The sequence below is a fragment of the Haliotis asinina genome, chromosome 15, assembly GCF_037392515.1.
Source record: "Haliotis asinina isolate JCU_RB_2024 chromosome 15, JCU_Hal_asi_v2, whole genome shotgun sequence".
NCBI lineage: Eukaryota > Metazoa > Mollusca > Gastropoda > Lepetellida > Haliotidae > Haliotis > Haliotis asinina.
This window is the reverse complement of record NC_090294.1, coordinates 27,322,858-27,349,520: the sequence shown is the minus strand read 5'-3', so window position 1 is coordinate 27,349,520 and position 26,663 is coordinate 27,322,858. Positions and strand designations below refer to the sequence as shown.

General features: G+C 41.5%; 1 protein-coding gene across 1 annotated transcript; it reads right to left on the bottom strand.

The window, feature by feature from the left end:
- Nucleotides 1-11,981: 11,981 nt before the first annotated feature.
- On the bottom strand, nt 11,982-25,216 carry LOC137264953 (solute carrier family 23 member 2-like). The gene is made up of 11 exons (XM_067800301.1): nt 24,950-25,216; nt 24,341-24,498; nt 18,424-18,503; nt 18,067-18,128; nt 16,716-16,897; nt 15,760-15,880; nt 15,268-15,424; nt 14,730-14,983; nt 13,875-14,148; nt 13,102-13,197; nt 11,982-12,259 (listed from the first exon to the last, which is right to left on the bottom strand). Exons 1-11 carry the CDS (start codon nt 25,214-25,216, stop codon nt 11,982-11,984), a joined length of 1,929 nt encoding a protein of 642 aa, XP_067656402.1.
- Between the last annotated feature and the right edge of the window lie 1,447 nt (nt 25,217-26,663).

Below are 26,663 nucleotides of genomic sequence, written 5' to 3'. Positions count from 1 at the left end.
AGGATAGCTGAAATGGCGGTGGATTTAGATTGCATCCCCAAAATCTTTAAAGGATTAACAACTTTAAAATGTGAACATGTTAAATGTTTTTCCCATTTTTCTGTAGTGAGAGTTCAGATAACAACTATTATGTCGAAGTCGAAGGGCCTTCGAGTTATCCGATCTTCGAGACAAACAGAAAAATGACTGCAAAATATGGAGAACGTGTGGTCAAGGCTAACCTCGCCCCAAAGTTGTTTTGAACGCTGATTCCACGGGTGAATAATAATTCTGTCCGTCGAAGATGCATGTAAGGACGCCAGCCTTTTTATTTATACTTTTTAGAAATGACCACGTAAATTATTAATTTTTAATTGAGAGACTTGTGTAAGTACAAGCTCATATTTCGAGATATCTGTACATACGACACATCAGAGTGTCAACGACAACGGGGTTAGACTGTAGACGAAATATGCTAAAATGGGGCACACGCGAAATACCTTCATTGCCTAGCAGATGGGTCTAAAGGTCCTCACGCGTCTTATGCACACATTCGGGTCTCCAAGCGTCTCGCAACTTCTGTATAATGTCATTATAATGTCACAGTGACACGTACGACAGCTGATACATCCACATGTGAGAGCTATGCAGTAACCGAATGGTTAACGCGTTTTCTCTCGTCAAGACGAGGATCCGGGTTCGAATCCCCACATGAGTACATTGTATGAAGCCCACTTCAGGTGTGCCCTGCCATGCTATTGATGGAATATTGCTAAAATTGGCATTAAGCCATATGAACACACATACTGATGTAAGTATGTATTTTTCAAAAATATAAGAAATAAACCTTGTGAAGATTGTAAATCTACCATATACTAGATTACGGTCCACCTCGATTTACATGTAAACGGTTGATATTTCAGAAACGCCTGTAATAAGTTTTACTGTGAGCACAATAAATACATTGAATAAATTACGTTTTTCCACAGAACATGACGGGTATTGTGAAAGACATTTTGTCGTCTCATAGAGAACGCTTCATTTCTTATCCACTCAGCAAAAAAACATTGTATTTTGTGGATAGTCTGCAGTAATGCCCCTGAGAAGGTTCTTGGACCGATTCCAAGTATGTTTGTATTTAGTGGTGTTTAAGGTCTTGGCGGAGGTACCCCGTAAATATGATCCATAATAGGATAAGGATAGATGTTACATTGGAGGAGAAGGGGTTGCTAACACTGTGCGCAATAGCCATTTGTCCGCCATTCCGGGACTTGTAAAATCTCCGACTACTAAATTTTCTTTGGACCATTTTGTAAATATATCACTTTCTCTGATTTGTTAAGTTATGAAAAACTTTTAAAGCCTGCAAGATTATGGTCAATCAAAACGTTCATCATATAAGTAGTTTAATGATAAAACCCTTGTCATGCCGACACTATTATATTCTCACCTGTTTCTGTATTCAGGATCAGTATCAGATAGAGACATGCGCTCATGCAGTCAGGGTGCACATTCGTTACCCAATGGCGAGGTGAGGTGTGATGTGCAGTGGGGATCAGTACTAGATATGGACATGCACACACACAACCAGGGTACCTTATATCTGTTATCCCATGGCGAGGTGACATGTGATGTACAATCGGGAACAGTAGTAGATGCACACACAGACAGGGTACCTTGTGATGTACAATCCAGATCAGTATTAGGTAGAGACATGCACACACATAGTCAGGGGTACATTGTATCCATTACCCCATGGCGAGGTGTGATGTACAATCCAGATCAGTATTAGGTAGAGACATGCGCACACATAGTCAGGGGTACCTTGTATCCATTACCCCATGGCGAGGTGTGATGTACAATCCAGATCAGTATTAGGTAGAGACATGCGCACACATAGTCAGGGGTACATTGTATCCATTACCCCATGGCGAGGTGTGATGTACAATCCAGATCAGTATTAGGTAGAGACATGCGCACACAAAGTCAGGGGTACCTTGTATCCATTACCCCATGGCGAGGTGTGATGTACAATCCAGATCAGTATTAGGTAGAGACATGCGCACACAGAGTCAGGGGTACATTGTATCCATTGTCCCATGGCGAGGTGTGATGTACAATCCAGATCAGTATTAGGTAGAGACATGCGCACACAGAGTCAGGGGTACATTGTATCCATTACCCCATGGCGAGGTGTGATGTACAATCCAGATCAGTATTAGGTAGAGACATGCGCACTCATAGTCAGGGGTACATTGTATCCATTACCCCATGGCGAGGTGTGATGTACAATCCAGATCAGTATTAGATAGAGACATGCGCACACATAGTCAGGGGTACATTGTATCCATTACCCCATGGCGAGGTGTGATGTACAATCCAGATCAGTATTAGATAGAGACATGCGCACACATAGTCAGGGGTACATTGTATCCATTACCCCATGGCGAGGTGTGATGTACAATCCAGATCAGTATTAGATAGAGACATGCGCACACATAGTCAGGGGTACATTGTATCCATTACCCCATGGCGAGGTGTGATGTACAATCCAGATCAGTATTAGATAGAGACATGCGCACACATAGTCAGGGGTACCTTGTATCCATTACCCCATGGCGAGGTGTGATGTACAATCCAGATCAGTATTAGGTAGAGACATGCGCATACATAGTCAGGGGTACATTGTATCCATTACACCATGGCGAGGTGTGATGTACAATCCAGATCAGTATTAGGTAGAGACATGCGCACACATAGTCAGGGGTACATTGTATCCATTACACCATGGCGAGGTGTGATGTACAATCCAGATCAGTATTAGGTAGAGACATGCGCACACATAGTCAGGGGTACATTGTATCCATTACCCCATGGCGAGGTGTGATGTACAATCCAGATCAGTATTAGATAGAGACATGCGCACACATAGTCAGGGGTACATTGTATCCATTACACCATGGCGAGGTGTGATGTACAATCCAGATCAGTATTAGATAGAGACATGCGCACACATAGTCAGGGGTACCTTGTATCCATTACCCCATGGCGAGGTGTGATGTACAATCCAGATCAGTATTAGGTAGAGACATGCGCACACATAGTCAGGGGTACATTGTATCCATTACACCATGGCGAGGTGTGATGTACAATCTAGATCAGTATTAGGTAGAGACATGCGCACACATAGTCAGGGGTACATTGTATCCATTACACCATGGCGAGGTGTGATGTACAATCCAGATCAGTATTAGGTAGAGACATACGCATACATAGTCAGGGGTACATTGTATCCATTACACCATGGCGAGGTGTGATGTACAATCCAGATCAGTATTAGATAGAGACATGCGCATACATAGTCAGGGGTACCTTGTATCCATTACACCATGGCGAGGTGTGATGTACAATCCAGATCAGTATTAGATAGAGACATGCGCACACATAGTCAGGGGTACATTGTATCCATTACACCATGGCGAGGTGTGATGTACAATCCAGATCAGTATTAGATAGAGACATGCGCATACATAGTCAGGGGTACCTTGTATCCATTACACCATGGCGAGGTGTGATGTACAATCCAGATCAGTATTAGATAGAGACATGCGCACACATAGTCAGGGGTACATTGTATCCATTACACCATGGCGAGGTGTGATGTACAATCCAGATCAGTATTAGATAGAGACATGCGCATACATAGTCAGGGGTACCTTGTATCCATTACACCATGGCGAGGTGTGATGTACAATCCAGATCAGTATTAGATAGAGACATGCGCACACATAGTCAGGGGTACCTTCTATCCATTACACCATGGCGAGGTGTGATGTACAATCCAGATCAGTATTAGATAGAGACATACGCAGACATAGTCAGGGGTACATTGTATCCATTACCCCATGGCGAGGTGTGATGTACAATCCAGATCAGTATTAGGTAGAGACATGCGCACACATAGTCAGGGGTACATTGTATCCATTACACCATGGCGAGGTGTGATGTACAATCTAGATCAGTATTAGGTAGAGACATGCGCACACATAGTCAGGGGTACATTGTATCCATTACACCATGGCGAGGTGTGATGTACAATCCAGATCAGTATTAGGTAGAGACATACGCATACATAGTCAGGGGTACATTGTATCCATTACACCATGGCGAGGTGTGATGTACAATCCAGATCAGTATTAGATAGAGACATGCGCATACATAGTCAGGGGTACCTTGTATCCATTACACCATGGCGAGGTGTGATGTACAATCCAGATCAGTATTAGATAGAGACATGCGCACACATAGTCAGGGGTAACTTGTATCCATTACACCATGGCGAGGTGTGATGTACAATCCAGATCAGTATTAGATAGAGACATACGCATACATAGTCAGGGGTACATTGTATCCATTACCCCATGGCGAGGTGTGATGTACAATCCAGATCAGTATTAGATAGAGACATACGCATACATAGTCAGGGGTACCTTGTATCCATTACCCCATGGCGAGGTGTGATGTACAATCCAGATCAGTATTAGATAGAGACATACGCACACATAGTCAGGGGTACATTGTATCCATTACACCATGGCGAGGTGTGATGTACAATCCAGATCAGTATTAGATAGAGACATGCACACACATAGTCAGGGGTACCTTGTATCCATTACACCATGGCGAGGTGTGATGTACAATCCAGATCAGTATTAGATAGAGACATACGCACACATAGTCAGGGGTACATTGTATCCATTACACCATGGCGAGGTGTGATGTACAATCCAGATCAGTATTAGATAGAGACATGCACACACATAGTCAGGGGTACATTGTATCCATTACACCATGGCGAGGTGTGATGTACAATCCAGATCAGTATTAGATAGAGACATGCACATACATAGTCAGGGGTACATTGTATCCATTACCCCATGGCGAGGTGTGATGTACAATCCAGATCAGTATTAGATAGAGACATACGCACACATAGTCAGGGGTACCTTGTATCCATTACCCCATGGCGAGGTGTGATGTACAATCCAGATCAGTATTAGATAGAGACATACGCACACATAGTCAGGGGTACCTTGTATCCATTACCCCATGGCGAGGTGTGATGTACAATCCAGATCAGTATTAGATAGAGACATACGCATACATAGTCAGGGGTACATTGTATCCATTACACCATGGCGAGGTGTGATGTACAATCCAGATCAGTATTAGATAGAGACATGCGCACACATAGTCAGGGGTACCTTGTATTCATTACACCATGGCGAGGTGTGATGTACAATCCAGATCAGTATTAGATAGAGACATACGCATACATAGTGTGATGTACAATCGGGATCAGTGTTAGCGCCCTCTGAAGGTGGAATATTATTTCAAGCGAAATCCATAGGGTTATGTCCCTTGGAGCGCTCTTTACGTATATCCTACGCATAAAGTGTGATTGAAACCAGTTCGAGAAACATCGACAACACAGCTTTCGACAGTTTTTTTCATATTTGGAGCATATGTGTACATTCCACATATGGCATGTGCTCTATATTTGAAAACCTTTCATCTGGAAAACTTAATTATCGATTTTCCCTACCATGTAATATAAAATTATGATTTATCTATATGCAAAACATAATGTTTAAAGTTTATCTACCTTGTGTCCGTTATCCTCTGGCGAGGTGACATGTGATCGGGAACAGTATCAGATGTACACACAGACAGGGTACCTTGTGATGTACATTCCGGATCAGTATTAGGTAGAGACATGCACACACGGTGTCGGGGTTACCTTGTATCAATTACAACATGGCGAGGTGGTGTGATGTACAATCCGGAACAGCATTAGATAGACATGCACACACACATCAAGGGTACCTTGTATCCATTACCCCATGGCGAGATGAGGTTTAGTGTACAATCGGGATCAGTATTAACGTCCTCTACCGGACGATTATTATTTCAAGCGAACCCCATAGAGTTATGCCCCTTGGAGCGCTCTTTACGAACATCCTACGCACACATTTTGATTGAAACCAGTTCGACAAACGACAACACCAAAATGCGACAGTTTTCGATGTTTGGAGCATATGTGCACATTCCATATATGACACGTGTTCTATGTTTGGAATCTGTTCGTCTCGAAGTTTCATTCATCGATTTCAGGCAAGTCGGATGCATAATATTTTTTGTTGTGTCAATAGGAAGCTGAAGTGAGTGGATATGCCCCAGCGTATATAATACTGGCCACATTCTTGTCAAAATGTTAGACAGTGTGCCTTTAGCCAAGTGATTAATATCATCCTTCCTCAGAAACATAAACACCAAAGTATGAAGTGTCAACAGGAGTTTACTATATGCTTTAATTACTGCATCATAGAAATGTGTGTGGTAAAAAGAACACCAACCAGTGACCATCAAGTGACCAACTAGGGCCAGATGTATTATTATACACGCAGTCGGGTCTGTCTACTTTTGATGGGTCAAAAGGCTCAGAAACATAGGAGTGGCCATGCACAAGTTTTATTCAATTACAAACCAAAGCACAACCCATTATCAAAACTTAAGTCATTTGTTGGTGTATGAGAGAATGCTATATACTGTGGTACAGTTAATTTCAGAAAAAGACTGTACTTAATCCTTTGTTAATCCCCAGTTAGTTAACCACGTGTGACTGCTTCACAGTGAGGCACCCCTGTTGAAGGGGCCTACATAAATACTTCGACTTATCCGAGGTTCAAAACAACCATAAAACGATGACTAAGTGGAAAATACTGGGAGAGAGCTTTCGGTTCTTGACACAAGGGTGTTTGGTTGTACATATACTGGCTTCCATGATGCCACACCTATTTCCGGGTGAAACGTCTTGATGCTCCTTACAGCTTGCATCACTGAGACACGATGTCATCTTTTGCCGTGCCCCTAACCATCTATCGCAGACCTAAATGTAGGACCGGTTTTGCTGCTAAGTTTCCTACATAAGCTGGATGGACTGTTAGAAAAACATTTGGATCTCTATCAGTTTCACTTGGGATGAGGTTTCATATTGGTAAATATTGGATCAGCCAGATAGTGTGTTATATGGAGGAGGGTAGCGGAAAGGGGGGGGGGGGGGGGGAGAGGAAGCTAGCCTGCACCCACCTTGGTCATATAATCCACTTGCAACTGAGGTCGAGCCACTTTTCTGTGGTTCATATTACGTAACTCTGCTTCCTGCTTGAAATTTCATTGCCACAAAAGGCGACTATGCATGTCGTAAGAGGCGACTAACAGGATCGATTGGTCAGGCTCGCTGACGTGGTTGACACATGTCATTGGTTCCCAATTGCGCAGATCGATGCTCATGTTGTTGATCACTGGATTGTCTGGTCCAGGCTCGATTCTTTACAGACCGCCACCATATAGCTTGAATATTGCTGAGTGCGGCGTGAAACTAAACTCACTTACTCACATGAAATTTCAACAGGATTATGTCGCCTCTTCAGCTGGTGGTTGTTCGACAATAGCGGTTATAAAAGGGTTGCCAGCAGAGAGGGGGCGTACCTTCAACTATCCGTTGATCCGTTGATCACACCATTCGTACAACAAACAAGCCACTTTTTGTCACATACACTTAGAAACTTTTGTCGACAAGCTACCGATGGCATACCAGAAATATGGTTTCGTTGTGTAGAGGTTTAGTTAGTGTCTGAATGTAGAAGGTGTTTATTTGGGGAAAGAGAGAGGGAGTGTTGATAAGACATATTAGACAAGCTCTAGAATAACGATTCCCATTTCTGAAATATTTCCTCAAAACACTGGTTGGTAATAATGATTTTGATAACTAATTTGGGCGAAAATGTGCGTGTAGTCTACAGACTCTGCGTTATAAATGACTTCAACTTTACACATAAATGCGTCCCTGATTCCAAGATATATTTGTTTCAATTTGTCCAGCACACACAATAGCAGTTGTAGCTACGGAGTGTAAGCCTAAACGTATACGTCACTGGCAACTGAACCTAGACCACTTCGTTGGTCTTCATATTATGTTAACTCTGCTTCCTGTTTGAGTTCCCAGCAGGAAGTAGAGGCTGTCATTTTAGCTGGCGGTTGTTCACCAGTTCATGGTAGTATTTCCCAGCAATGAGTTGTCTTAAAACACTGGTTGCTGATGACGATACTGATATAGAGGCGGTAAGAGATTTTGGAAAAGCTGTAGTATAAAGATTCCCATTTCTGAAATATTTCTGAAATATTAAAAAAAATTCTCCCAAATGCCAAAACAACTCACTGTGTCAAACATTTCATATACAATCTGTTGGATCTGTTGCAGGCCCCCCTAAGTAATTGAAGGAATTACAGCAAATTTGAAGGAATTGCATCTCAAATGTAAACAAACGCAGCCCACTCGCGAAACAATTGCAGCGATATCGGTAATTTAGCGGTAATAACAGAAATACATCGGCCCTATCGGAAGCAATGTCGGTAATACTGGAAACACGATCGGCCATCTTCGGAGATTTTTCGGTCGCGAGCGGAAACTCACGCAGCAAAACATGGCGTCGTTGGAAAAAGCACCCGTCTCGGTGAGATTTGTTTTTAGTTTCTACTATTACATTTTTATACTTATCCATCTTTGACCACCCGTGTTGAATGCGTTTAGGTATGAGGTGTTGTCGGGGTAATAGCTTATGTTTTTAGGAAAGGATAGTCACTCTAGGAGAGCGTCACAAGTCATGCCCCTGTAGTTTGTTTACATCTGAACATCGAAGTCGTGCCGATGATTACGAATGTGCGCCGGATATAACATCATTTTTTTTGTAAAATGTGTTTAAATTTGTCAATTGCACTTCGTAGCAAGAAAAATTATGGCTCATAAACTTCTTCATGGCGCACGTTCATGATGTTCGTAATCATCGGCACGACTTCGATGTTCAGATGTAAACAATCTCCAGGGGCATGACTTGTGACACTCTTCTGCAGTGACAATCTTTTCCTAAAAACATAAGCTATTACCCCGACAACACCTCATACCTAAACGCATTCAACACGGGTGGTCCAAGATGGATAAGTATGAAAATGTAATAGTAGGAACTAAAAACAAATCTCACCGAGAGGGGTGCTTCTTCCAACGACGCCATGTTTTGCTGCGTGAGTTTCCGCTCGCGACCGAAAAATCTCCGAAGATGGCCGATCGTGTTTCCAGTATTACCGACATTGCTTCCGATAGGGCCGATGTGTTTCTGTTATTACCGTTAAACTACCGATATCGCTGCAATTGTTTCGCGAGTGGGCTGCGTTTGTTTACATTTGAGATGCAATTCCTTCAAATTTGCTGTAATTCCTTCAATTACTTAGGGGGGCCTGTGTTGGGAGGAGGGAGGGGTGATGGGTAAACGGAATAAAGGCGGTAAGACATTTTGAATTCCCATTTTTGAAATATGTCCTCTAAATTAAAAAAATCCCCCAAATGCCAAAACAATTCTTTAGATCAAACATTTTATATACAATTCCTCTGTTGGAACTGTTAACGCATAGACATATAGTTTTATCAAACTGTTTGTATAAATTCAATAATCTCGTTATTTCAAGTATTCTGGGGTTAGTAACGCTGTTACGTGTGCATTTAGTCTTACCAACTCTAGCACAAATGGCATTGCATGAGCACGTCAGTCTAATAGTCTCATCTGTGCTGATCTGTGTTTAAATCGTTCTAATCAACAGCACTACAAACTTGTGTAAATGAACATCAAAAGGAAACAAACCATACCCACCTTGCAGCTTCAGAGACGGTGTAGACTGCAGGGGTGTCGCTGACTTGTGAGAACAGCCCGGTGAAAACTCCCAACAGCGTTTTTAACATGTGATGTCAGCTTCCGCCCAGAACCATTGGTCTTTTCCCGTCGGTGCCGGGGACCAGTGCTCTTAGACATAACGATAGAAGTAGCTATGTTTCCTGACCACAAAACTGTGTTAGTGCCTTGTTCGTGAATAATACTCAAAGGTTTATTTTCATAGTCGCAGTGCAAAGAGCAAGAGTGGATTTCTCTACAAACCTATGCATGTGTTTGAGACAACAATGTGGACGGGCTGAGCTGGTAGAATAGCGGGTGGGGTGGAGTTGGTTCGCGTCAGACTTGCTGGCTTGGCCGAATGTTTGTTGCCATATCAATATATATTTAACGATCTTCATGTCATTGAATTGTATAGCGAATGCTGTCGTGATACTGTAATACTGCTGCAGCGAAGTGACACCTACAGGAACGTCAATGTCGGTGCGTTATTGAAACCTAATGGTTTAACTAAAGCGTCCGCTCGTCACGCTGAAGATCCGGGTTCGATTCCCCATATGGGTATACATACATGAAACCCATTTCTAATGTCCTCCGCCGTGACATTGCAATAATTTTGCTAAAAGCGGCGTAAAACCATACTCATTCATGCACTCACTGCCACGTAAGAATAGTTTTAAGCCATTTTTGTTCGGTATTCCAACAACATTACTGCGAGGAAGGCCACACATTTTGTTCCAGTTTAACATCTTTGGAATTGGTGAGGTCGCCCAAACCCCGAAAACCCGGGTTCAATTCCCCACCTGGGTACAACGTATGAAACTAACTTCTGATGTTGCCGTCATATTGTTGAAATAACACTGTAATTAGCGTAAAACTTCACTTACTAGCATCCTGAACGTCCGTCCTGAATGGACTAACACGCTTGTGACTTCCTGAGTGAGAAACGCAATGCAGCATACAAGAAACGTGAAATATTATGACATGCGATAACATCGACGTGCGATGAGTGAGTGAGTTGAGTTTTACGCCGCTATATCCCAGCTATATGGCGGCGGTCTGTAAATAATCGAGTCTGGACCAGACAGTCCAGTGATCAACAACATGACCATCGAGCTGCGCAATTGGGAACCGATGACATGTGTCAATCAAGTCAGCGAGCCTGACCACCCGATCCTGTTACTCGCCTCTTACGACAAGCAGAGTCGCCTTTAATGGCAAGCATGGGTTGTTGAAGGCCTATTCTACCCGAGACCTTCACGGGTCGACGTGCGATGAATATCAATGAGCCGTCAAAATATAGACAGTTTTCATGCACAGTTTATGATATCGGTTGACTACATGGGTGCTACACGATCCTGTAATTATCCTAATGAGTATTTCATGGCACAAGGAGATTAGTCGTCTAAAATTATAGCATCCTCTCAAGGTAAGTAGGATCAATATTGAAGTCAAGTTTCAACCCTTCCCAAACTACGCTAGGATTACGACATTCTATTTTGACTGGTGTTTGACGCTTTATAAATAATCAGTACATGATAAAAGTTGCGTTGGTTATGTGTTTGTTCTGGAGACAATGGGTCATTTAATGACAAAAGAAATGTCATTTCTAAAGTTATTTACCATGGCTTCATCATTTCTCTATGTTATTATGTTATGTTAGTCAGCAAAATTGAATGATATATTATTTGATGCAACAAATAGTCCACATTAGTGAATGTAGAGTTAGGGTACTGCGAGAGTCCATACAAACCGACCTCTATTGCTTTCCCAAGGTGCACTCGTGATCTGACTTGGAGGCCCTGTAGAAAGTACAAAATGTTGTTTACAACACGGTTTCTCATTTAAAATGAATGTAACGAAATACGGTTAAAACGAACAGTTACTAGTGGTCCCGTTTAGTTCGTTATAACCGGTGTTTATTAACTTCACACTGGGAGTCATGTACTCTGTTCCCCTATAGTGGTCAATTTCACTTCGTTATAACCGGTGTTCATTCACTTCACACTGGACGTCATATACTCTATTCTCCTATAGTGGTCCCTTTCAGTTCGTTATAACCGGTGTTTATTCACACTGGGGAGTCATATACTCTGTTCTCCTATAGTGGTCCCTTTCAGTTCGTTATAACCGGTGTTTATTCACACTGGGGAGTCATATACTCTGTTCCTCTATAGTGGTGCAGTTGATAAACACAAGTAAGTCACATATTCTGTTCACTTATAACACTCGGTCCTCAGTTCCTTCATCCAGGCCAGTCAACACTACGGGGTTGTCAGCTGCGAACTTGGACGGATTCCGTTCCCTCCTCTGACAACGTTTACAAGAGATGTCAGTATTATATGAGGGAGATATGGGGAGGAAAACACAACAGCGGAGCTTGCTGATGAGCGAGGAGATATATGGCAACTTGTAGGGGTCATCTGTAGTCACATCATGACTCACTATTCCTGACGACCTGTCGCGCCCTTTGGAGAGGCCTCTTATTTCTGGCGTACCTGGAGTACAATAAGAAATTAGCTTATAAAGAACTCACTAATGACGAACTGACGAATGTAACTTTCCTTTCGAGCTTGTTGTCACTTACTGTATATTTCAGTTGAAACGCGTATAACGATCAATGTTTTAAAACGAACTAAAATTAGTGGTCCATATAAGTTCGTGATATATCTCTATATCGATCTTCAATATTTTAGCAAATGAAAGTGGTTTTCTATATTTTACTGTAATTTTGATGTCTACACTACAAGTAATACGATCTTTAACCGCCGTGTTGTGATAAGACAAACAGTTTTGAAAGTTGATGTAATTACTTCGTGTTACTCCTTCACGTTATTCAGCATTAGACTCGCAGACTCATGTATCACGTGTAAGAACACAGCTTAAGGTTGTGGAAGAAAAGCTGTAAAAGTAATCGACTCCTTCCCCACTAACACCGATAACCCGGCCATGTATTTGTTAGTGGGTATTATTCCTGCTATATTTAGTGATTGATGTCATGAGCAACGGTCCATGATGTCAGGTCACGATGGAGCAAATAACGAATCCGCAGGTTTCCTTCAAAATGAGAATAGAAACAGATGCAAAACAACAACCCCCCAAAAAATAATAATGATAAAAAACATACAAAAAAACAACACCAACAACAATAACAAAAAACACACGCAAAAAAAAAAAAAAAAAAAAAATACAACAAAAATCCCCCCAAACACAACAGGGTCTTACTGAGTAGTGAGTTTGCGCCGCTATTAGCATTATTCGTATCCACGTTGGTAATCGAGCTCGGATCTTAGACGTGACGAGCGGACGCTTTTACCATTAGACTATTGCAGGGTCTTACCTGGAGCTAGATTATCAAGGGTGAAACCGACAAAAGTCGACACAAACATAGGATTGGACAGCAGAATGACGATGACCTGGTCAAGTTCTTTTATTCCTGGAGCGGAAAGCGCAGACCTTCATCATGATGACAAATATGTGGATCAGTGATCTTCATATGGGTGGAAGTTGCAACTAATGTACTGCATGACAAGTATTAGATAGGCCAGCGCAGGGAACGCGTTTGTGACAAGCAGGCGGTGCAAGTAATTGTTCCCATGTATGCAAATTGGGGTAATTTGTCAGGTCGTGGCTCATCTAATATTTGTCAAGCAGAAAGTCTTTGACCCTTACAACATCAGTGAAACACACAAGCAAAGAAAGCTCGCCTATCTTTATGTATGTTTCTCATCTCCAACCTAAGCCGATGGCGAATATATTCTACAAAAATATGAAATAAAACAAAGTAACTTCAGATGGCATAGTATCCTCTTACAATCAATACCTAATGTTGATCGAGTCTTTTTGCTTCGGATTTATTTACTCAGTGTAGACGAAGACTAGTCCATGGGAAGACTATTGTTTAGTCCCATTAGGGGATAAATTTCCACATTTCCTCGTCATTTTTATAAAAGGTATTGCTCGTGACAAAGTGACAAAGCTAGAACCATAATCAGATCATATTAGAAATTCGAACTGGAACCTTTAAATTGCATTGACAAGTTAGGTTATTGTCTACAGTAACAAGTGCTAACAACTCTAACTAACTCTCTCTGAAGGTTTTCTGGCGTGTACCTGTATTAATGGAGTTGTCGTTCTTGGCCACCCAGTCCGGCAGCAGCAGGCCAAGAGCCAAAGAGAGCCCTATGACCATCAGATTCCGGGAGGATGAAAGATTCACCGATCGGAACATGGACACGCCCACGGCAGGAACCATGCCTACAGTCACCAAGCCGAATCCACCAATCACAGGGTCGGGAATAAGAGAAAAGACTGCTCCGAACTTGCCAATGAAGCCCATTAGGATGGTAAGGAAGGCAGCCGTCACGAACACAGCTCGACTGGCTACCTACGGAAGATACACCTTACTGTTAGAAGTGAACACTTACGGCCTAATCGTAACGTGTACAACATCAATATATTTTAGAAATTTCTCAGTGAAGCCCGGAAAGTGACGGTGGTTGAGTCTTTCCAAATTTCTACATTTTCTACAGTGAAACTGCGTTGCCCCATTTCAGAATTTGCAGTTATTTCCTTTTCAGGAAGGTTTCAACATCAAATGAATTTCTTACAAAAGATGCTTGCTTGTTTTACCTTCCGGGTAATACATAGTTATGAGACTTTGTAATGATGTGACCATATTTCCACAAGTTTCGTCAAAGTAATAGCCCCCGAAGTTCACAAACATATTTTATTTGCATTTTCTAATATATATAATTGTCAGCATTTATTTTTTGTGACAGCTTATACACAACCTTGTGAGTGACCACTGTTTCAGTACCTAAGGTAACCCTAGCGCTATGTTTAAGACTGGGAGTTAAGCTTAGCCTTATTGAAGGTTACTTCGTGAAAGAAGCACCAGGAGTCCTAATCATGGAAGTATTTCTATTGATCACAGACCATGAGTATCACCACGCGACTGAATCTTACCTTTGTGACGGCGATAACGCTAACACTCTCTAAGAACACAACACTTGCACACACGCCTCCCAGCATACCGCTGACTGCCCCAGACAACCCGTCCACTGCCATACCTCTGTTGATGGCGTGAGGGGGTGGGGGAGGAGCTTCTGTTCCTAGAGCAACTGTTTGATAGACGCCAGGAAGCAGAATCACAACTGTCATCGTGATGGTCAACATGGACACATAGCCCGAGCTACTTATAGTTGGTGGCCCATATTTGACTGCAAATGCAAAACACATATGAATCATATTTCAGTCAACTCTCAGAGCCAATAATTCAAAGATGATTGCTTTCTGCTCAGTCCGTTTTACGTATCGCGATAATTTAATTTTAGAGGATGGTAATTTGAATGCTTTGAAAGATTTAATAGTACACCTGTTTTTAGTCTTCAGGATGCCTGTTGTACAAAGCGATCTCCGTGCTGATGTGATCGTAATTCCTACACATTAATATAGTCTTTGGAAAATCGCGAGGTATTTATTATCTATTATTAGTTCTACCCACATGGTAAAGGGATGTAAAACCATCCTGCGTCATGGACAGCACTCATTCTGACATCTGTTCTAGCCATGTGACCATGTATAGTGGAGTTGCTGGGTAACGTGTCTGTCACAGTCAGCACGTGACATACGACGCAGGATGCCACCATTGCTAAAAGTATCTGTTGACAAAACATTAGTAAAACCCGTTGATAATATCAGTCTGTCCATTTCAATGACAGTCAATGAATGTGACGATAAAGCAGCCAGCTGTGCTAATGGCAATTGATTTGAGAAGAGAAATCAATGTCGAATCTTTTGTGTTTGTGATTATAAGATTAAGGATACAACAGGTAAATACATATTAACTTGAAGAATGTCCTTCCAAGATGACAGTGTAAACGAATTATTGTGAAGTTATACATTCCATATTTGCTTGAGCGTTATTTCTTCCAGTTTTTTTATGTGAGAGTCAGTAATGTATTTATTGTTTACATATGTTTGGCCAAACACTCACAGGATTGAGCTGAAACAAAGGGTACCGAATAACGGAACACTTCTTCTTTCCAGTACACACTGGAAACGGAAGTTTCACCTTCACAAGAAACAGCGATGACAGTAGGATGAGAAATATTGACCTGGTGAATGATAAAATATACAGTGCAATCATATAATACAGAAATTTTACATGTATGTGATGCAAAGTTGCAACTGCTGACAACTGAGTTGATTTTCGCCCTCTTAATCATTTTGTGCCAGAGAGGAACCTTTGCTGGAAACCAACACACACGCACATATATCAAGGACACATATAGTCACCGATGGTCAAATTATGCGAACTCGACATAAAGATCCTTTCACCGCGAGTAAAAGGAATTCAGCTAGAGTGGGTTCGAATCAAAGGCGCCCATGGCCTGATTCTTGGATCGTCCGCACCATAATCATGATCGATACTTACACTATAGTGGATAACAGCTGTGGCCTGCCTTATATTAGCCTTTACGATTGGGAGGTTAGGTGTTACTGTTAGTCCAGTGTTAAAACGTTCGCTCGTCATGCAGAAGACTCGGTTCCCCTCATGGGTAGAATGTGTCAATCCCTGTCCTGGTGTCCCTGCCGTGATGTTGCTGGAATATTGCTAAACGCGGCGTAAAACTAAACTCAGTCACTCTTTATGAATGCTAAGCCATCATGATAGGTAGAAACTGTCTGAAATATTCTGGTCTAAGAGGACAAAGCTCATATATATATATATATATATATATATATATTCACTCAGTAGGACAACTACCATCGTCTGGTGACACGTAGTACAAGCTACAAGCTACAAAACTACAAGCTACAAGACTGCAAGACTACAAGCTTCCCCTGTCTCCAAACACTGATGGTCACGGATGATCACCCATATTAATCTACATTACATACATGACTAGGGGTAACGAGGATCACTTACTGTACACCCTTACTACTTACATGCTGGCGATGCCCCAGTGCTGTTCACACAGTGGTATCATGTACCCGCAGAGCGTCAACCCCATGGTCGTCACACATGGCGCTACTGTCAGCGGCCCAATGAACTTCATTATGAAACCAAAGATTCCAGAGACGCCAAGAAGAAACTGAGTTCCAGATGCCAGCATCAGGTTACCCTGGATCTGAATACGACAATATGTTCAACGAATTTTGTCATTTTTCTACGCTTATCCTTTCTCCCACTGTGTATTTCTCCTTCTACCGATTCCCATATTAATTACAGTGGTGTCTAATAGGCTTACGAGGCGAAAACAAATTGTCAAACTACCTCTCCTTGTGTCATTCAGTATATTATAGCTGGGGGTCGCTTTGACGTCCTCCGCAAAGTCAGACCTTGAGTCTGATCATCTTGTTGTGGCATCATTGCAGTCGTGTTTCATGATGGTTCCAGCGTGTTTCAGCTGCCAGGGTTCACAGAATCTCGGGAGGGTTATGAGTTGTCACACATTTCTTTCTTCACGCTGTCTCGGTTCCCAATTGCGCACATCGAAGCTCATGTTGTTGATCACTGGACTGTCTGGTCCAGACTCGATTATTTACAGACCGCCGCCATATAGCTGGAATATTGCTGAGTGCGGCGTAAAACCAAACTCACTCACTCTTCACGCTGTCGGTTTTTTTCCTTTTTGCATTCTAAAATAAGTCACTCGACCGCAAAAACACGTGCCTAGGACATAAAGGATTCCAGGATTTCCCTTGCCCAGATCTTTTCTCCTTGCAGTAAGTCTAACCGGAATTGTGCACCCTCTTTCCTAGTGTGGAAAAAGTCAAGCGTGAGATTTTACAATACGTAGCGCTAGCGTTTTTCGAAGACTTATCCCATTATTTCATATCCACTGCGCCATATTTAAGCCTGGTTGCAATTTGAAGGGATATGAGAGACGGAGGAAGGTCAGGGAAACAATAGGTCATATGACACAGGAGATGGAACAGCTTAGTCGGCTGAATAGAAAGGACAGGTAGTCTCTCAGGGGAGGCGGGTTATTTATGTTGGAAACAAGTCAGAACATGTCTTCACTCACATACTGAGGAAGAAGGATTCATGCACAGTGTGAGATAGAATAGGTGTTCTTAAATATAAAATTTAATGTAACATCAATAATCAATGGAGTTTGAAAAAGAGATGTTAATATTAAGAATCAGGTACCTTTTTCCAATTCACTCATATCGAATTTCTTCTTTGAAGCAATATCTCATTTTCTTCAATTTCATTCAAAAGTTTGAAAAGACTTAATAACATGCACTGAACTTATTCCGTTTCATGTTGCAATATCAAAGACATTTGTAAAACCTCTCTCAGCCGTATCTTCCAAGTTGATGTCCCGTTTCCTTCAACGTGTTCCTGCAGTGACTCTGTGGAAAAGAAACACCTCCAGGTGACATTCTGCATAAGATTATATGAGTGCTTTTAACTGAAAATTTCTTTAGTGTCTTTGGGGAGAACTAAGCACTTTAAAATTCAAGCATTTTGTATCCCCTTTGAACATGAACGTGTTTGTTGGAATGCTGTTTCTACAGGAAAACCAATCACATACGGTATAAAAATAGTAAAGTTTTATGTGTGGTATCTGCGGGCCCCTGATTAACAAATGGGCGTTGTTCTTTGAAGCAATATCTCATTTTGTCAATACACTGTGTGAACGTTTACCATCTGACCAGTTGGGGTCACTCAGGGTGGCAGTGATAGCGATGATGAATGCATTGTTGGGTCCCTGGACAAGTGGGAGTCTGAAACAGGAAGAATACCAACGTGAACATCATCAGAAAGGATGATGGAAGCAATGACGTCTACATATCCCGTTGCCTTAGACAGCCTTACATCTTCAAATACTTCCAGCGGAATTTGGGAAATGTATTGTGGATGCTAATGCCAGAAAACCTTATAGTTCCATGATAACGATCTGGACATCTTTGGGCTTTCTTTCATCTAATCTCCACATCCCTTCCCTCTTTGTTTAGCTTAGGCGTTAACTGCAGGACATTTTTTTTCTAATTAAATGGACCAGTGAAGGTCCCGGGGTAGAATAGAGGCGACTAACGGGATCGGGTGGTCAGGCTCCCTGACTTGGTAGATTGATGCTCATGTTGAACACTGGACTGTCTGGTTCAGACTCAATTCTTTACAGACCACCCCCGTATAACTGGAATATTGCGGAGTGTGGCGTAAAACTCAACTCACTCACTCACTCTAATTAAATGAGTCAAATTCTAACCTAGCTCTGAGAAACATAGTACGTTGTCGCATTATGTATTTGGTTGTCTGTATATGTTTTGTATTTACTATGTCACACAGTACATGAATGTTAATTCCGACGTGAAATTGATAATGTTTATACAGTTTCTGTTGCTGTGTGGAACTTCATGCCCAAGTGTGATAAAAAGACAACCTCACTGCTGCAAACATCAGAAGAGACCGGTGATGGTCATCTACATTTAACGTAGCAAGGCAACTGGGTCTACGACGTGTGTGCGACCCTTAAACCCTGGTGATGTTCAATGCAATCCTATGGCGTCGGAGACATTAATAGTTCCATTGTGTTATTTGTTAAAGGTCACATGCAACGTAAAACACAACTTTGCAGATTTCGGTATGCACTTACCGAAACAAATCATCAAAAATGCCAATTTAACCTATAAAGTTGAAAAAAAACGCGATGAAAAAAGCCCGCGAAATCGCAGTTCAAACGATTCAATAAATTTCCCCCAGCGCTGGGGGAAAAGTGGTTTCAACAGCTATGCTGTGCTGCCCTCATAACGCATGCACAGTGAATAGGTTCGCGGGACTTCAAACATTATGCCTGCACGGTGTATAAGGTCATGAGCATAAAAAACATGTAGACTGTGATAAGCAGACTCTGTCACTGAGAAAACGCAGTGTCTGGTTTATTGACACTTATATGTCTGCCTGTCTGTCTGCTAGTGGCAATATGCATTGCACAGCTTCAATCACTGACCACATGCAATTAACACCTATCGGGATTATACGCCATAAACAAAGAGCCGGTTAAGCATATGTTAAAGGTCACATGCAACGTAAAACACAACTTTGCAGATCCTGGTACCTTTCGGTATGCACTTACCGAAACAAATCATCAAAAATGCCAATTCAACCTATAAAGTTGAAAAAACGCGATGAAAAAAAAGCCCGCGAAATCGGAGTTCAGACGTTTCACTAAATTCCCCCCAGCGCTGGGGGGAAAACTGGTTTCAACAGCTGTGCTGCGCTGCGTCCACAACGCATGCGCAGTGAATAGGTTCGCGGAGCTTGGCACAGTATGCATGCCCAGAGTCTGAGGTCGTGAGCAGTAGTCTAATCTTGGTTGTGTACACACACAAGTAAATAATCTACTCGTTACGTGAAAAAACTTGTTGATTGTGGTAAGCAGTCTCTGTCACAGAGAAAGCTCAGTGTCTGGTTTATTCACACCTATATGTCTGCCTGCCTGTCTGCTAAAGCAGGGAGCCTATATATCAGTTATAGAGTATCCCTGGCTAAAGACAACATGCAATACACAGCTTCAATCATTGATCACGTACAATTTGAACTTAACACCTATCAGACTATACGACATAAAGAAAATAAGTTGATTTATGACTCGTGCACCCGAGTCCCGTGTCTGCCACATTATGTAATTAGGCACGTGTGATACACATGACATGTTTTTATGTCTGTGGGTTGCAAACAAACTACATTCATTTTTTTCGGATGACTGGATCTGACGGAAACTGGTGCAAACTCCTGTCAGTTTCAAGTCCTACTTTGTACTTGGACAAATGACAGATTCCAGCCACGCACTAGTTTACCATCTCTTCTGACATGAGTTTTCATTGGATCTAGCGCAAATTCAGAGAACATGTATTTTCCAAACCCAACATCTCTATATACATTCTTCATGGATACCGACTTCTTTTAGTGTATATGATTTTGTTTGACAACAGTATATGAATCCATACTGATCATCCATCAAGTACACAAAAAGAAGTTGTTATCCATAAAGAATCTTACTTTCTTGTGACTCGCCATACTTCTAAAATGCCCATCAAACAGATCATCTTTCTGTACACACAATGAACCCTCAGCATGTCAGCAAATGGAACAGCCAATCGGAAGCCGTCGTTACACTTGAGTGCATATCCACCCGCTATGACTGGGTTCGGTCTCCCGCAGGCTTCGTTTCGAGGGAAGTAAGCCCAAGTACAAAATATTGCACTTTTGAATCGCGATTGTACGCTTAGAATTTTGTTTATTTTTTTTTTTCAAAAGCAGCAATGTATATTATATGTCATGAATAAGTGATAAATGTGTTTTAATTATGTTTGATTTTTTGGTTGCATGTGACCTTTAAATGAACCAATGACCAGGGATACTCTATAACAGGGATTGGTCACTCGCTTGCTTTCCTTACCATTTGTACTAATTAACGTGTGCCTCGTCATGCTCCACTGCACACGTCGACTTGGTTTGTTCTCAGCGCAAATCGACTGCGCTTAACAGTATTTCAACCAGTTTACTGTCGGAAACTATCGGCATCTCCCGGAGTAATACTCGGTAAATTGGAGTAGGCTCCCCTGAATGTTGTCACAACAAGCTGGTTACACTTCCTGTCGCCGAATGATGCATGTGTGGATTAATGAGAGGACTTGAGAATGTGTTTACACATTGCTTTGTTCAAAGACTCTGTGACAATTTTGATACAGCGTTCGAAACGATCGCCAGCCCAGAGGCCCAGCGTCGGTTGTTAATGTATCAGGCCAACAGTTTCAGTTATCTGCAGGCCCTTGTGGTCTTCTGTCAATTAGATCTCATTTCTTTTCAACTAGCATCTTGCCCATAATTTGTATTAATGTTCAGGAATTATCCTTGATCCCTCATGTTAGGATAACTTCCAGTTTCACTTCATAGTATTATATATTCAGTGCCGCATAGGAATGTCAGCAGTCTATAACTAATGTAAACTTCTCTGTGCTCCATACACTTCACTAATGGATTTTGTAGGGACTGTGAAACTCTCTACAATGAAGACTATTTTGTTTTTATTGGTTTGATTTCAACAAAATGGGTATGCAGACTTTAAAGACTGCAAGTGGCAGCAAGCCCTGATGGCCAAATGGCAAACTAAAGGTTATTATGTTATTATATGTATTTGAAATGATCTGTTACACGATTAAAATGTCTCATTATGTTTCAGTGGTTTTCTGTTTGTATGGAATGCTTAGGCTGCATAAAAATATGTTTCTCGGGCACATTCTTTTCAAAAGTGACGAGTAAGACTTTGATGAAAAAATGTGACGAGGGAGGAACACATTTTTATTTCTTTTTCCTTCAGGAATACAGTTTGGGAAGTTAAGCAAATGTTAATGAGTTGTAGATTCAGTCACTTTCATTCTTACAGACACTCAGTCTATGATGGACAAATGGACGGTCGTGGCAAAGTCGAAATTATTTTTTTAAGAGGGCAGTTAATGAAGATGACCAGATGTCTTCCTGCATGTGCGCAATTGCATGGATACTGACAGAATGTCAACTGACACAGTCACTCCCCCCTAAAAAACAGAAAGTTTAAAACCATCACAAAGCGTTAAAAAGTCCTTTGCAGTTTTGTCAAATATCAACAATAGTTTCAGAACTAAAACATTCAAGCATCAAAGGCATCCATGGCAGATTAGAACAGATCAGATATGTCATACCTCACACTTTCACCAGATAGAATATTCCCCTCAATACTTAGAGGTGTATTTGAAAGAAATGAATTTTAGGACGACTAAACACATTCAAACATTGGCTTGTAGTAATGAGTGATCAGATCAGATCAGATCAACGATATGTCATATTTTTCACACACATGAAATACTTGTGAATATATACACCCTACCAATTATTTTTTTAATTCATAAAATCATCACTATTACTTCCAAACACCTCTCACCAGATGGAACTTTTTTCCCTAACAGAAATTAAAGGTGTGTGTGAAAGACGTTTTTTGAGCAATAACTAGAAACACTCAAAAAATGCTGTGTAGTATTTCAATGGCGGATCAGAACAGATCAGCGAGATGACACGTTTTTCACACACCTCAAATACATCCTAACAATATGTTTAGATTATCAAATTATAAATATTACCTGCAAACACCTTTCGGGTCATAGTATATTCCCCTCATAAATATTTAAGGTGCATGTGAAAGAGGTTTTGGAGCAATAACTAGAAACACTCAAAGTTATACTATTTCAATGGCGGATCAGAACAGATCCGCGAGATGGCACATTTTTCAACACCTCAAAAACACCCTACCGATTTTTTTTAAATTATAGAATTAGCACTATTACTTCTAAACACCTTTCACTAGATGGTATGTTCCCCTAATGGAAATTAAAGGTGTATGTGAATGAAGTTTTTGAAGCTGAAACAAAACCACTCAAACAACGCCGTGCAATATTTCAATGGCGGATCGGATCAGGTCGGCGAGATGGCACATATTTCACACACCTCAAGTACGTCCTAACAATTTATTTTAGATTATGAAACTATCACTATTACCAGCAAACACCTTTCGCCTGATGGTAAATTCCCCTCATAAAAATTAAAGGTGTATGTGAATGACGGTGTTGAGCAATATCTAGACACACTTCAAACAACGGCGTGTAGTATTTCAATGGCGCATCAGATCAGATCGGCGATCTGCCACATTTTTCACACACCCCAATTAAACCCCAACATGTTTTTAAGTCACAAAACTATCACTATTGCTTGCAGATACCTTTCAACTAAAGGTATAATTTCCTGCTAAAACATAAAGGAATGTGTGAAAGAAGCTTTTATTGACGAAACTCAGTCTATCTTCGCTGTGTACCGATAATTGAAGCCAGAGAGTTACAAGATGCCGACTTGAAACTTTACTACAAACATATTTTCTTATACTGACACTAATTACAAATATGTGACTAGAACTGAAGTAACAGAACAGGTGACTTATGTTCTACGTGTAGGTTCCGAGTTGTCACAACACTCAGCGAATGTAATCAGCTGTTGAAAATGAACCGAGCTCAATCTCAAATACTAAGCTGCCACCATATTGTCTCCACTGGTCACGTGACAAAGCGAGACATACGTTCAGCGGTTTTTCGAGGAGTTTCCCCTCCCCTCTCTATATAGGCTCCCTGCAATGACCAATGACAAAAGGTTCGTTACACATGAGCGCACATCACCGTGTCTGACTGGGTTCGGTATCGAGGCTGCTTCGTTTCGAGGGAGGTAAACGAAAGTACAAATTATTGCACTACTGATTTGCGATTATACGCTTGTACTTTTGTTTATTTCTTTTTCTCTTAATCAGTAATGCATATTATTTATCATGAATAAATGATAACTGTGTTTTAATTATGTTTGATTTTTGGGTTGCAAGTGACCTTTAAACGATATAGTATTGAACTTCACTGCTGCGATCGAGACACTGAACCCATTTGGAGAACTGCACTTTGACGGTGGTTAGAATTGGTCGAGTGAAGTCAGTAACCAATCGCCTACCTCTTCTTTAGTTACTGCCTAGTGAAACAGATGCACATACCTGCATCCAAAACATATCTGCAACAGGCTGCCCAACCCGGAAGCGAACAAGCACAGACTCAGCATTTCTGACCTCACTTCCGGTAGATCATCAGCTCCAATTCGGTTGGTTATCAACACAGCAGTTGACAAAGCTCCGGTTATTCCAAGCAGCGCTTGCTGGGTTGTGAAACAGAGGTATGAATTGCAAGCACCTATCTAAGAGAAATGCTTGAAAAATTCTAAATGATTCAAGAAATACTAAACTGAGAGAACGGTTGCCAGATTCACATTTGTGTGATACCTTCTGTTACAGATGCTCTGGACTCACACTGGATGTGTTAAATGTTTTGTAATATTTTTTAAACTCCGTACTCAGCAATATTCTAGCTGTATGGCGGTGATCAGTAAAAAGTCAGGTAAGTAGGTCAGCGATTAATATCATGAGCATCGATGTACATGCTGAGGACCGAATTCTTACAGTTATTTTCATCAATGCATGTATTTCATTGTTACTACAACCTCTATTAATCAGGTTCAGGTATGTTCAGGACGGGACAATATCGCTGGAATACTGCTTACTGCGGCGCAAAAAAATGGCCTCAGGAGGACCTGATCACAAATTCTTTACCTGAATTCCATAGATGGGCCAGAACGCAGGTGGGGGTGGCTTGTCTATGGTGTGGAGGAGCTTACTGTGGCTGATGTCCATTTCCACGATCTGGTCCTCAGAGGTGGGCTCTTGACGGTTCGGACAACCATCCATAATTTGTTCTTCATACACTGTGTGGTCTCCAGAGGTGGGATCTTGACGGTTCGGACAACCATCCATAATTTGTTCTCCATACACTCTGTGGTCTCCAGATGTGGGCTCTTGGTGGTTCGGACAACCATCCATAACTTGCTCAAAATGCTCAACCCTGTCTTCCGTAATAGGCTGTTATTCATTGAGTCAGTCAACCCCAGTATTTAGTTGTTGTGTGTGTCTGTCGTAAGGTCAGCATCAATCACCGATGAGCACACACATGCATATTCATAAACTAGAATGTAAACATATTTTACCGTGCGTATCAGTCACAGGGTGCTTAACCGCTAGAGCAAGTACATTTTGCAATTTGATATTTATCCAAGCCCCGAATCAAGGGAGGTCATTATATATGCTTTACCTCTCCTATTAAAACCTGAAAGAAATTCAGGACAGCTTCAAATGGCTTTCTCAGCATATTTGATGTTGGAGTGCCCCAAAGGGACACTTAAAGTGGAGGTTATCAATCCAACTAATTAACGAAATGACAGGTGGTTGGACTCATATTAGAATCATCTTGGACATACCATACATACTTAAAGTGTGCAGTAAACCATGTCAGGCTCATGTAGGTATATTATTTGAGGTTTCCATAGATGCTACAACATGTTGGTTACAACAATCCTCTTTAAAAACACTGACACTATTTTAAACAGGTTTACCTTTTCTGCAATGAATCCTCAACCGGTAAATGTTCAAGATGGGTGAATTATCCAGTGCTCTTCAAACTAGTGGCAGGACGTAAGTCTGCATCTGAGGTATTGTTGGACACAGTCAGTCAACACCCTCTTGATGACACGGCCAACACTCACTGGATAGGCCAGTCACAAAGCCAACACCCACCGTGCTTTTACGCAACATGAACAGAACCACAGACATGTTATTCATCGGGCCCATAAAGCACAATGAAACTGAACATCTAAAAAGGTACCCTTACTGCTGTACTTTTAAGCAAGTATTACGAGATGGAAATATCACCCTTCATCTCATGTACACCTGTATTACGCTTGAGTGAAGGACGGGACGGTGCGATTATCTGGGGCGTCCATGGCCGAAAAACATGAGGCATTTATCTTGGACAACAGGCTCATATTCTTCCTCACGTTTCTGCTTGACAACTGAAGATAGTGATTTAGGACACGAACAAACGTTCGTTCGTTCGTTCGTTCACATAACACATCATCACTTACCTTATTACATCTGTATTCAAATGTCAGCAAACGTCGTTATAGGTTCATTGTTTAACAATTAAATCATGTACGGTTTCAAGTGTTACGAGAGTTTATTCTCTGTAGTTCGTATTGTTGTGGATTAAGTGATTGGGTCAAAATGTTCAGAGTTTTGAGTTATAGTTATTACGGGTTACGTTTCGTATCAGGGTAATAGTATTTTAGCGGCACGCCTTTTAAGGTAGCGACTTAGAGTTGCCTCATCTTAGGCGCTGTTGTGCATATGAGTATGGGTTTTTGACTGTTGTTAACACATGCCGATCGCGAAGCTTTAATGCTTCGCTGGAATGCTCGAGTCAGTGACTGTGTGT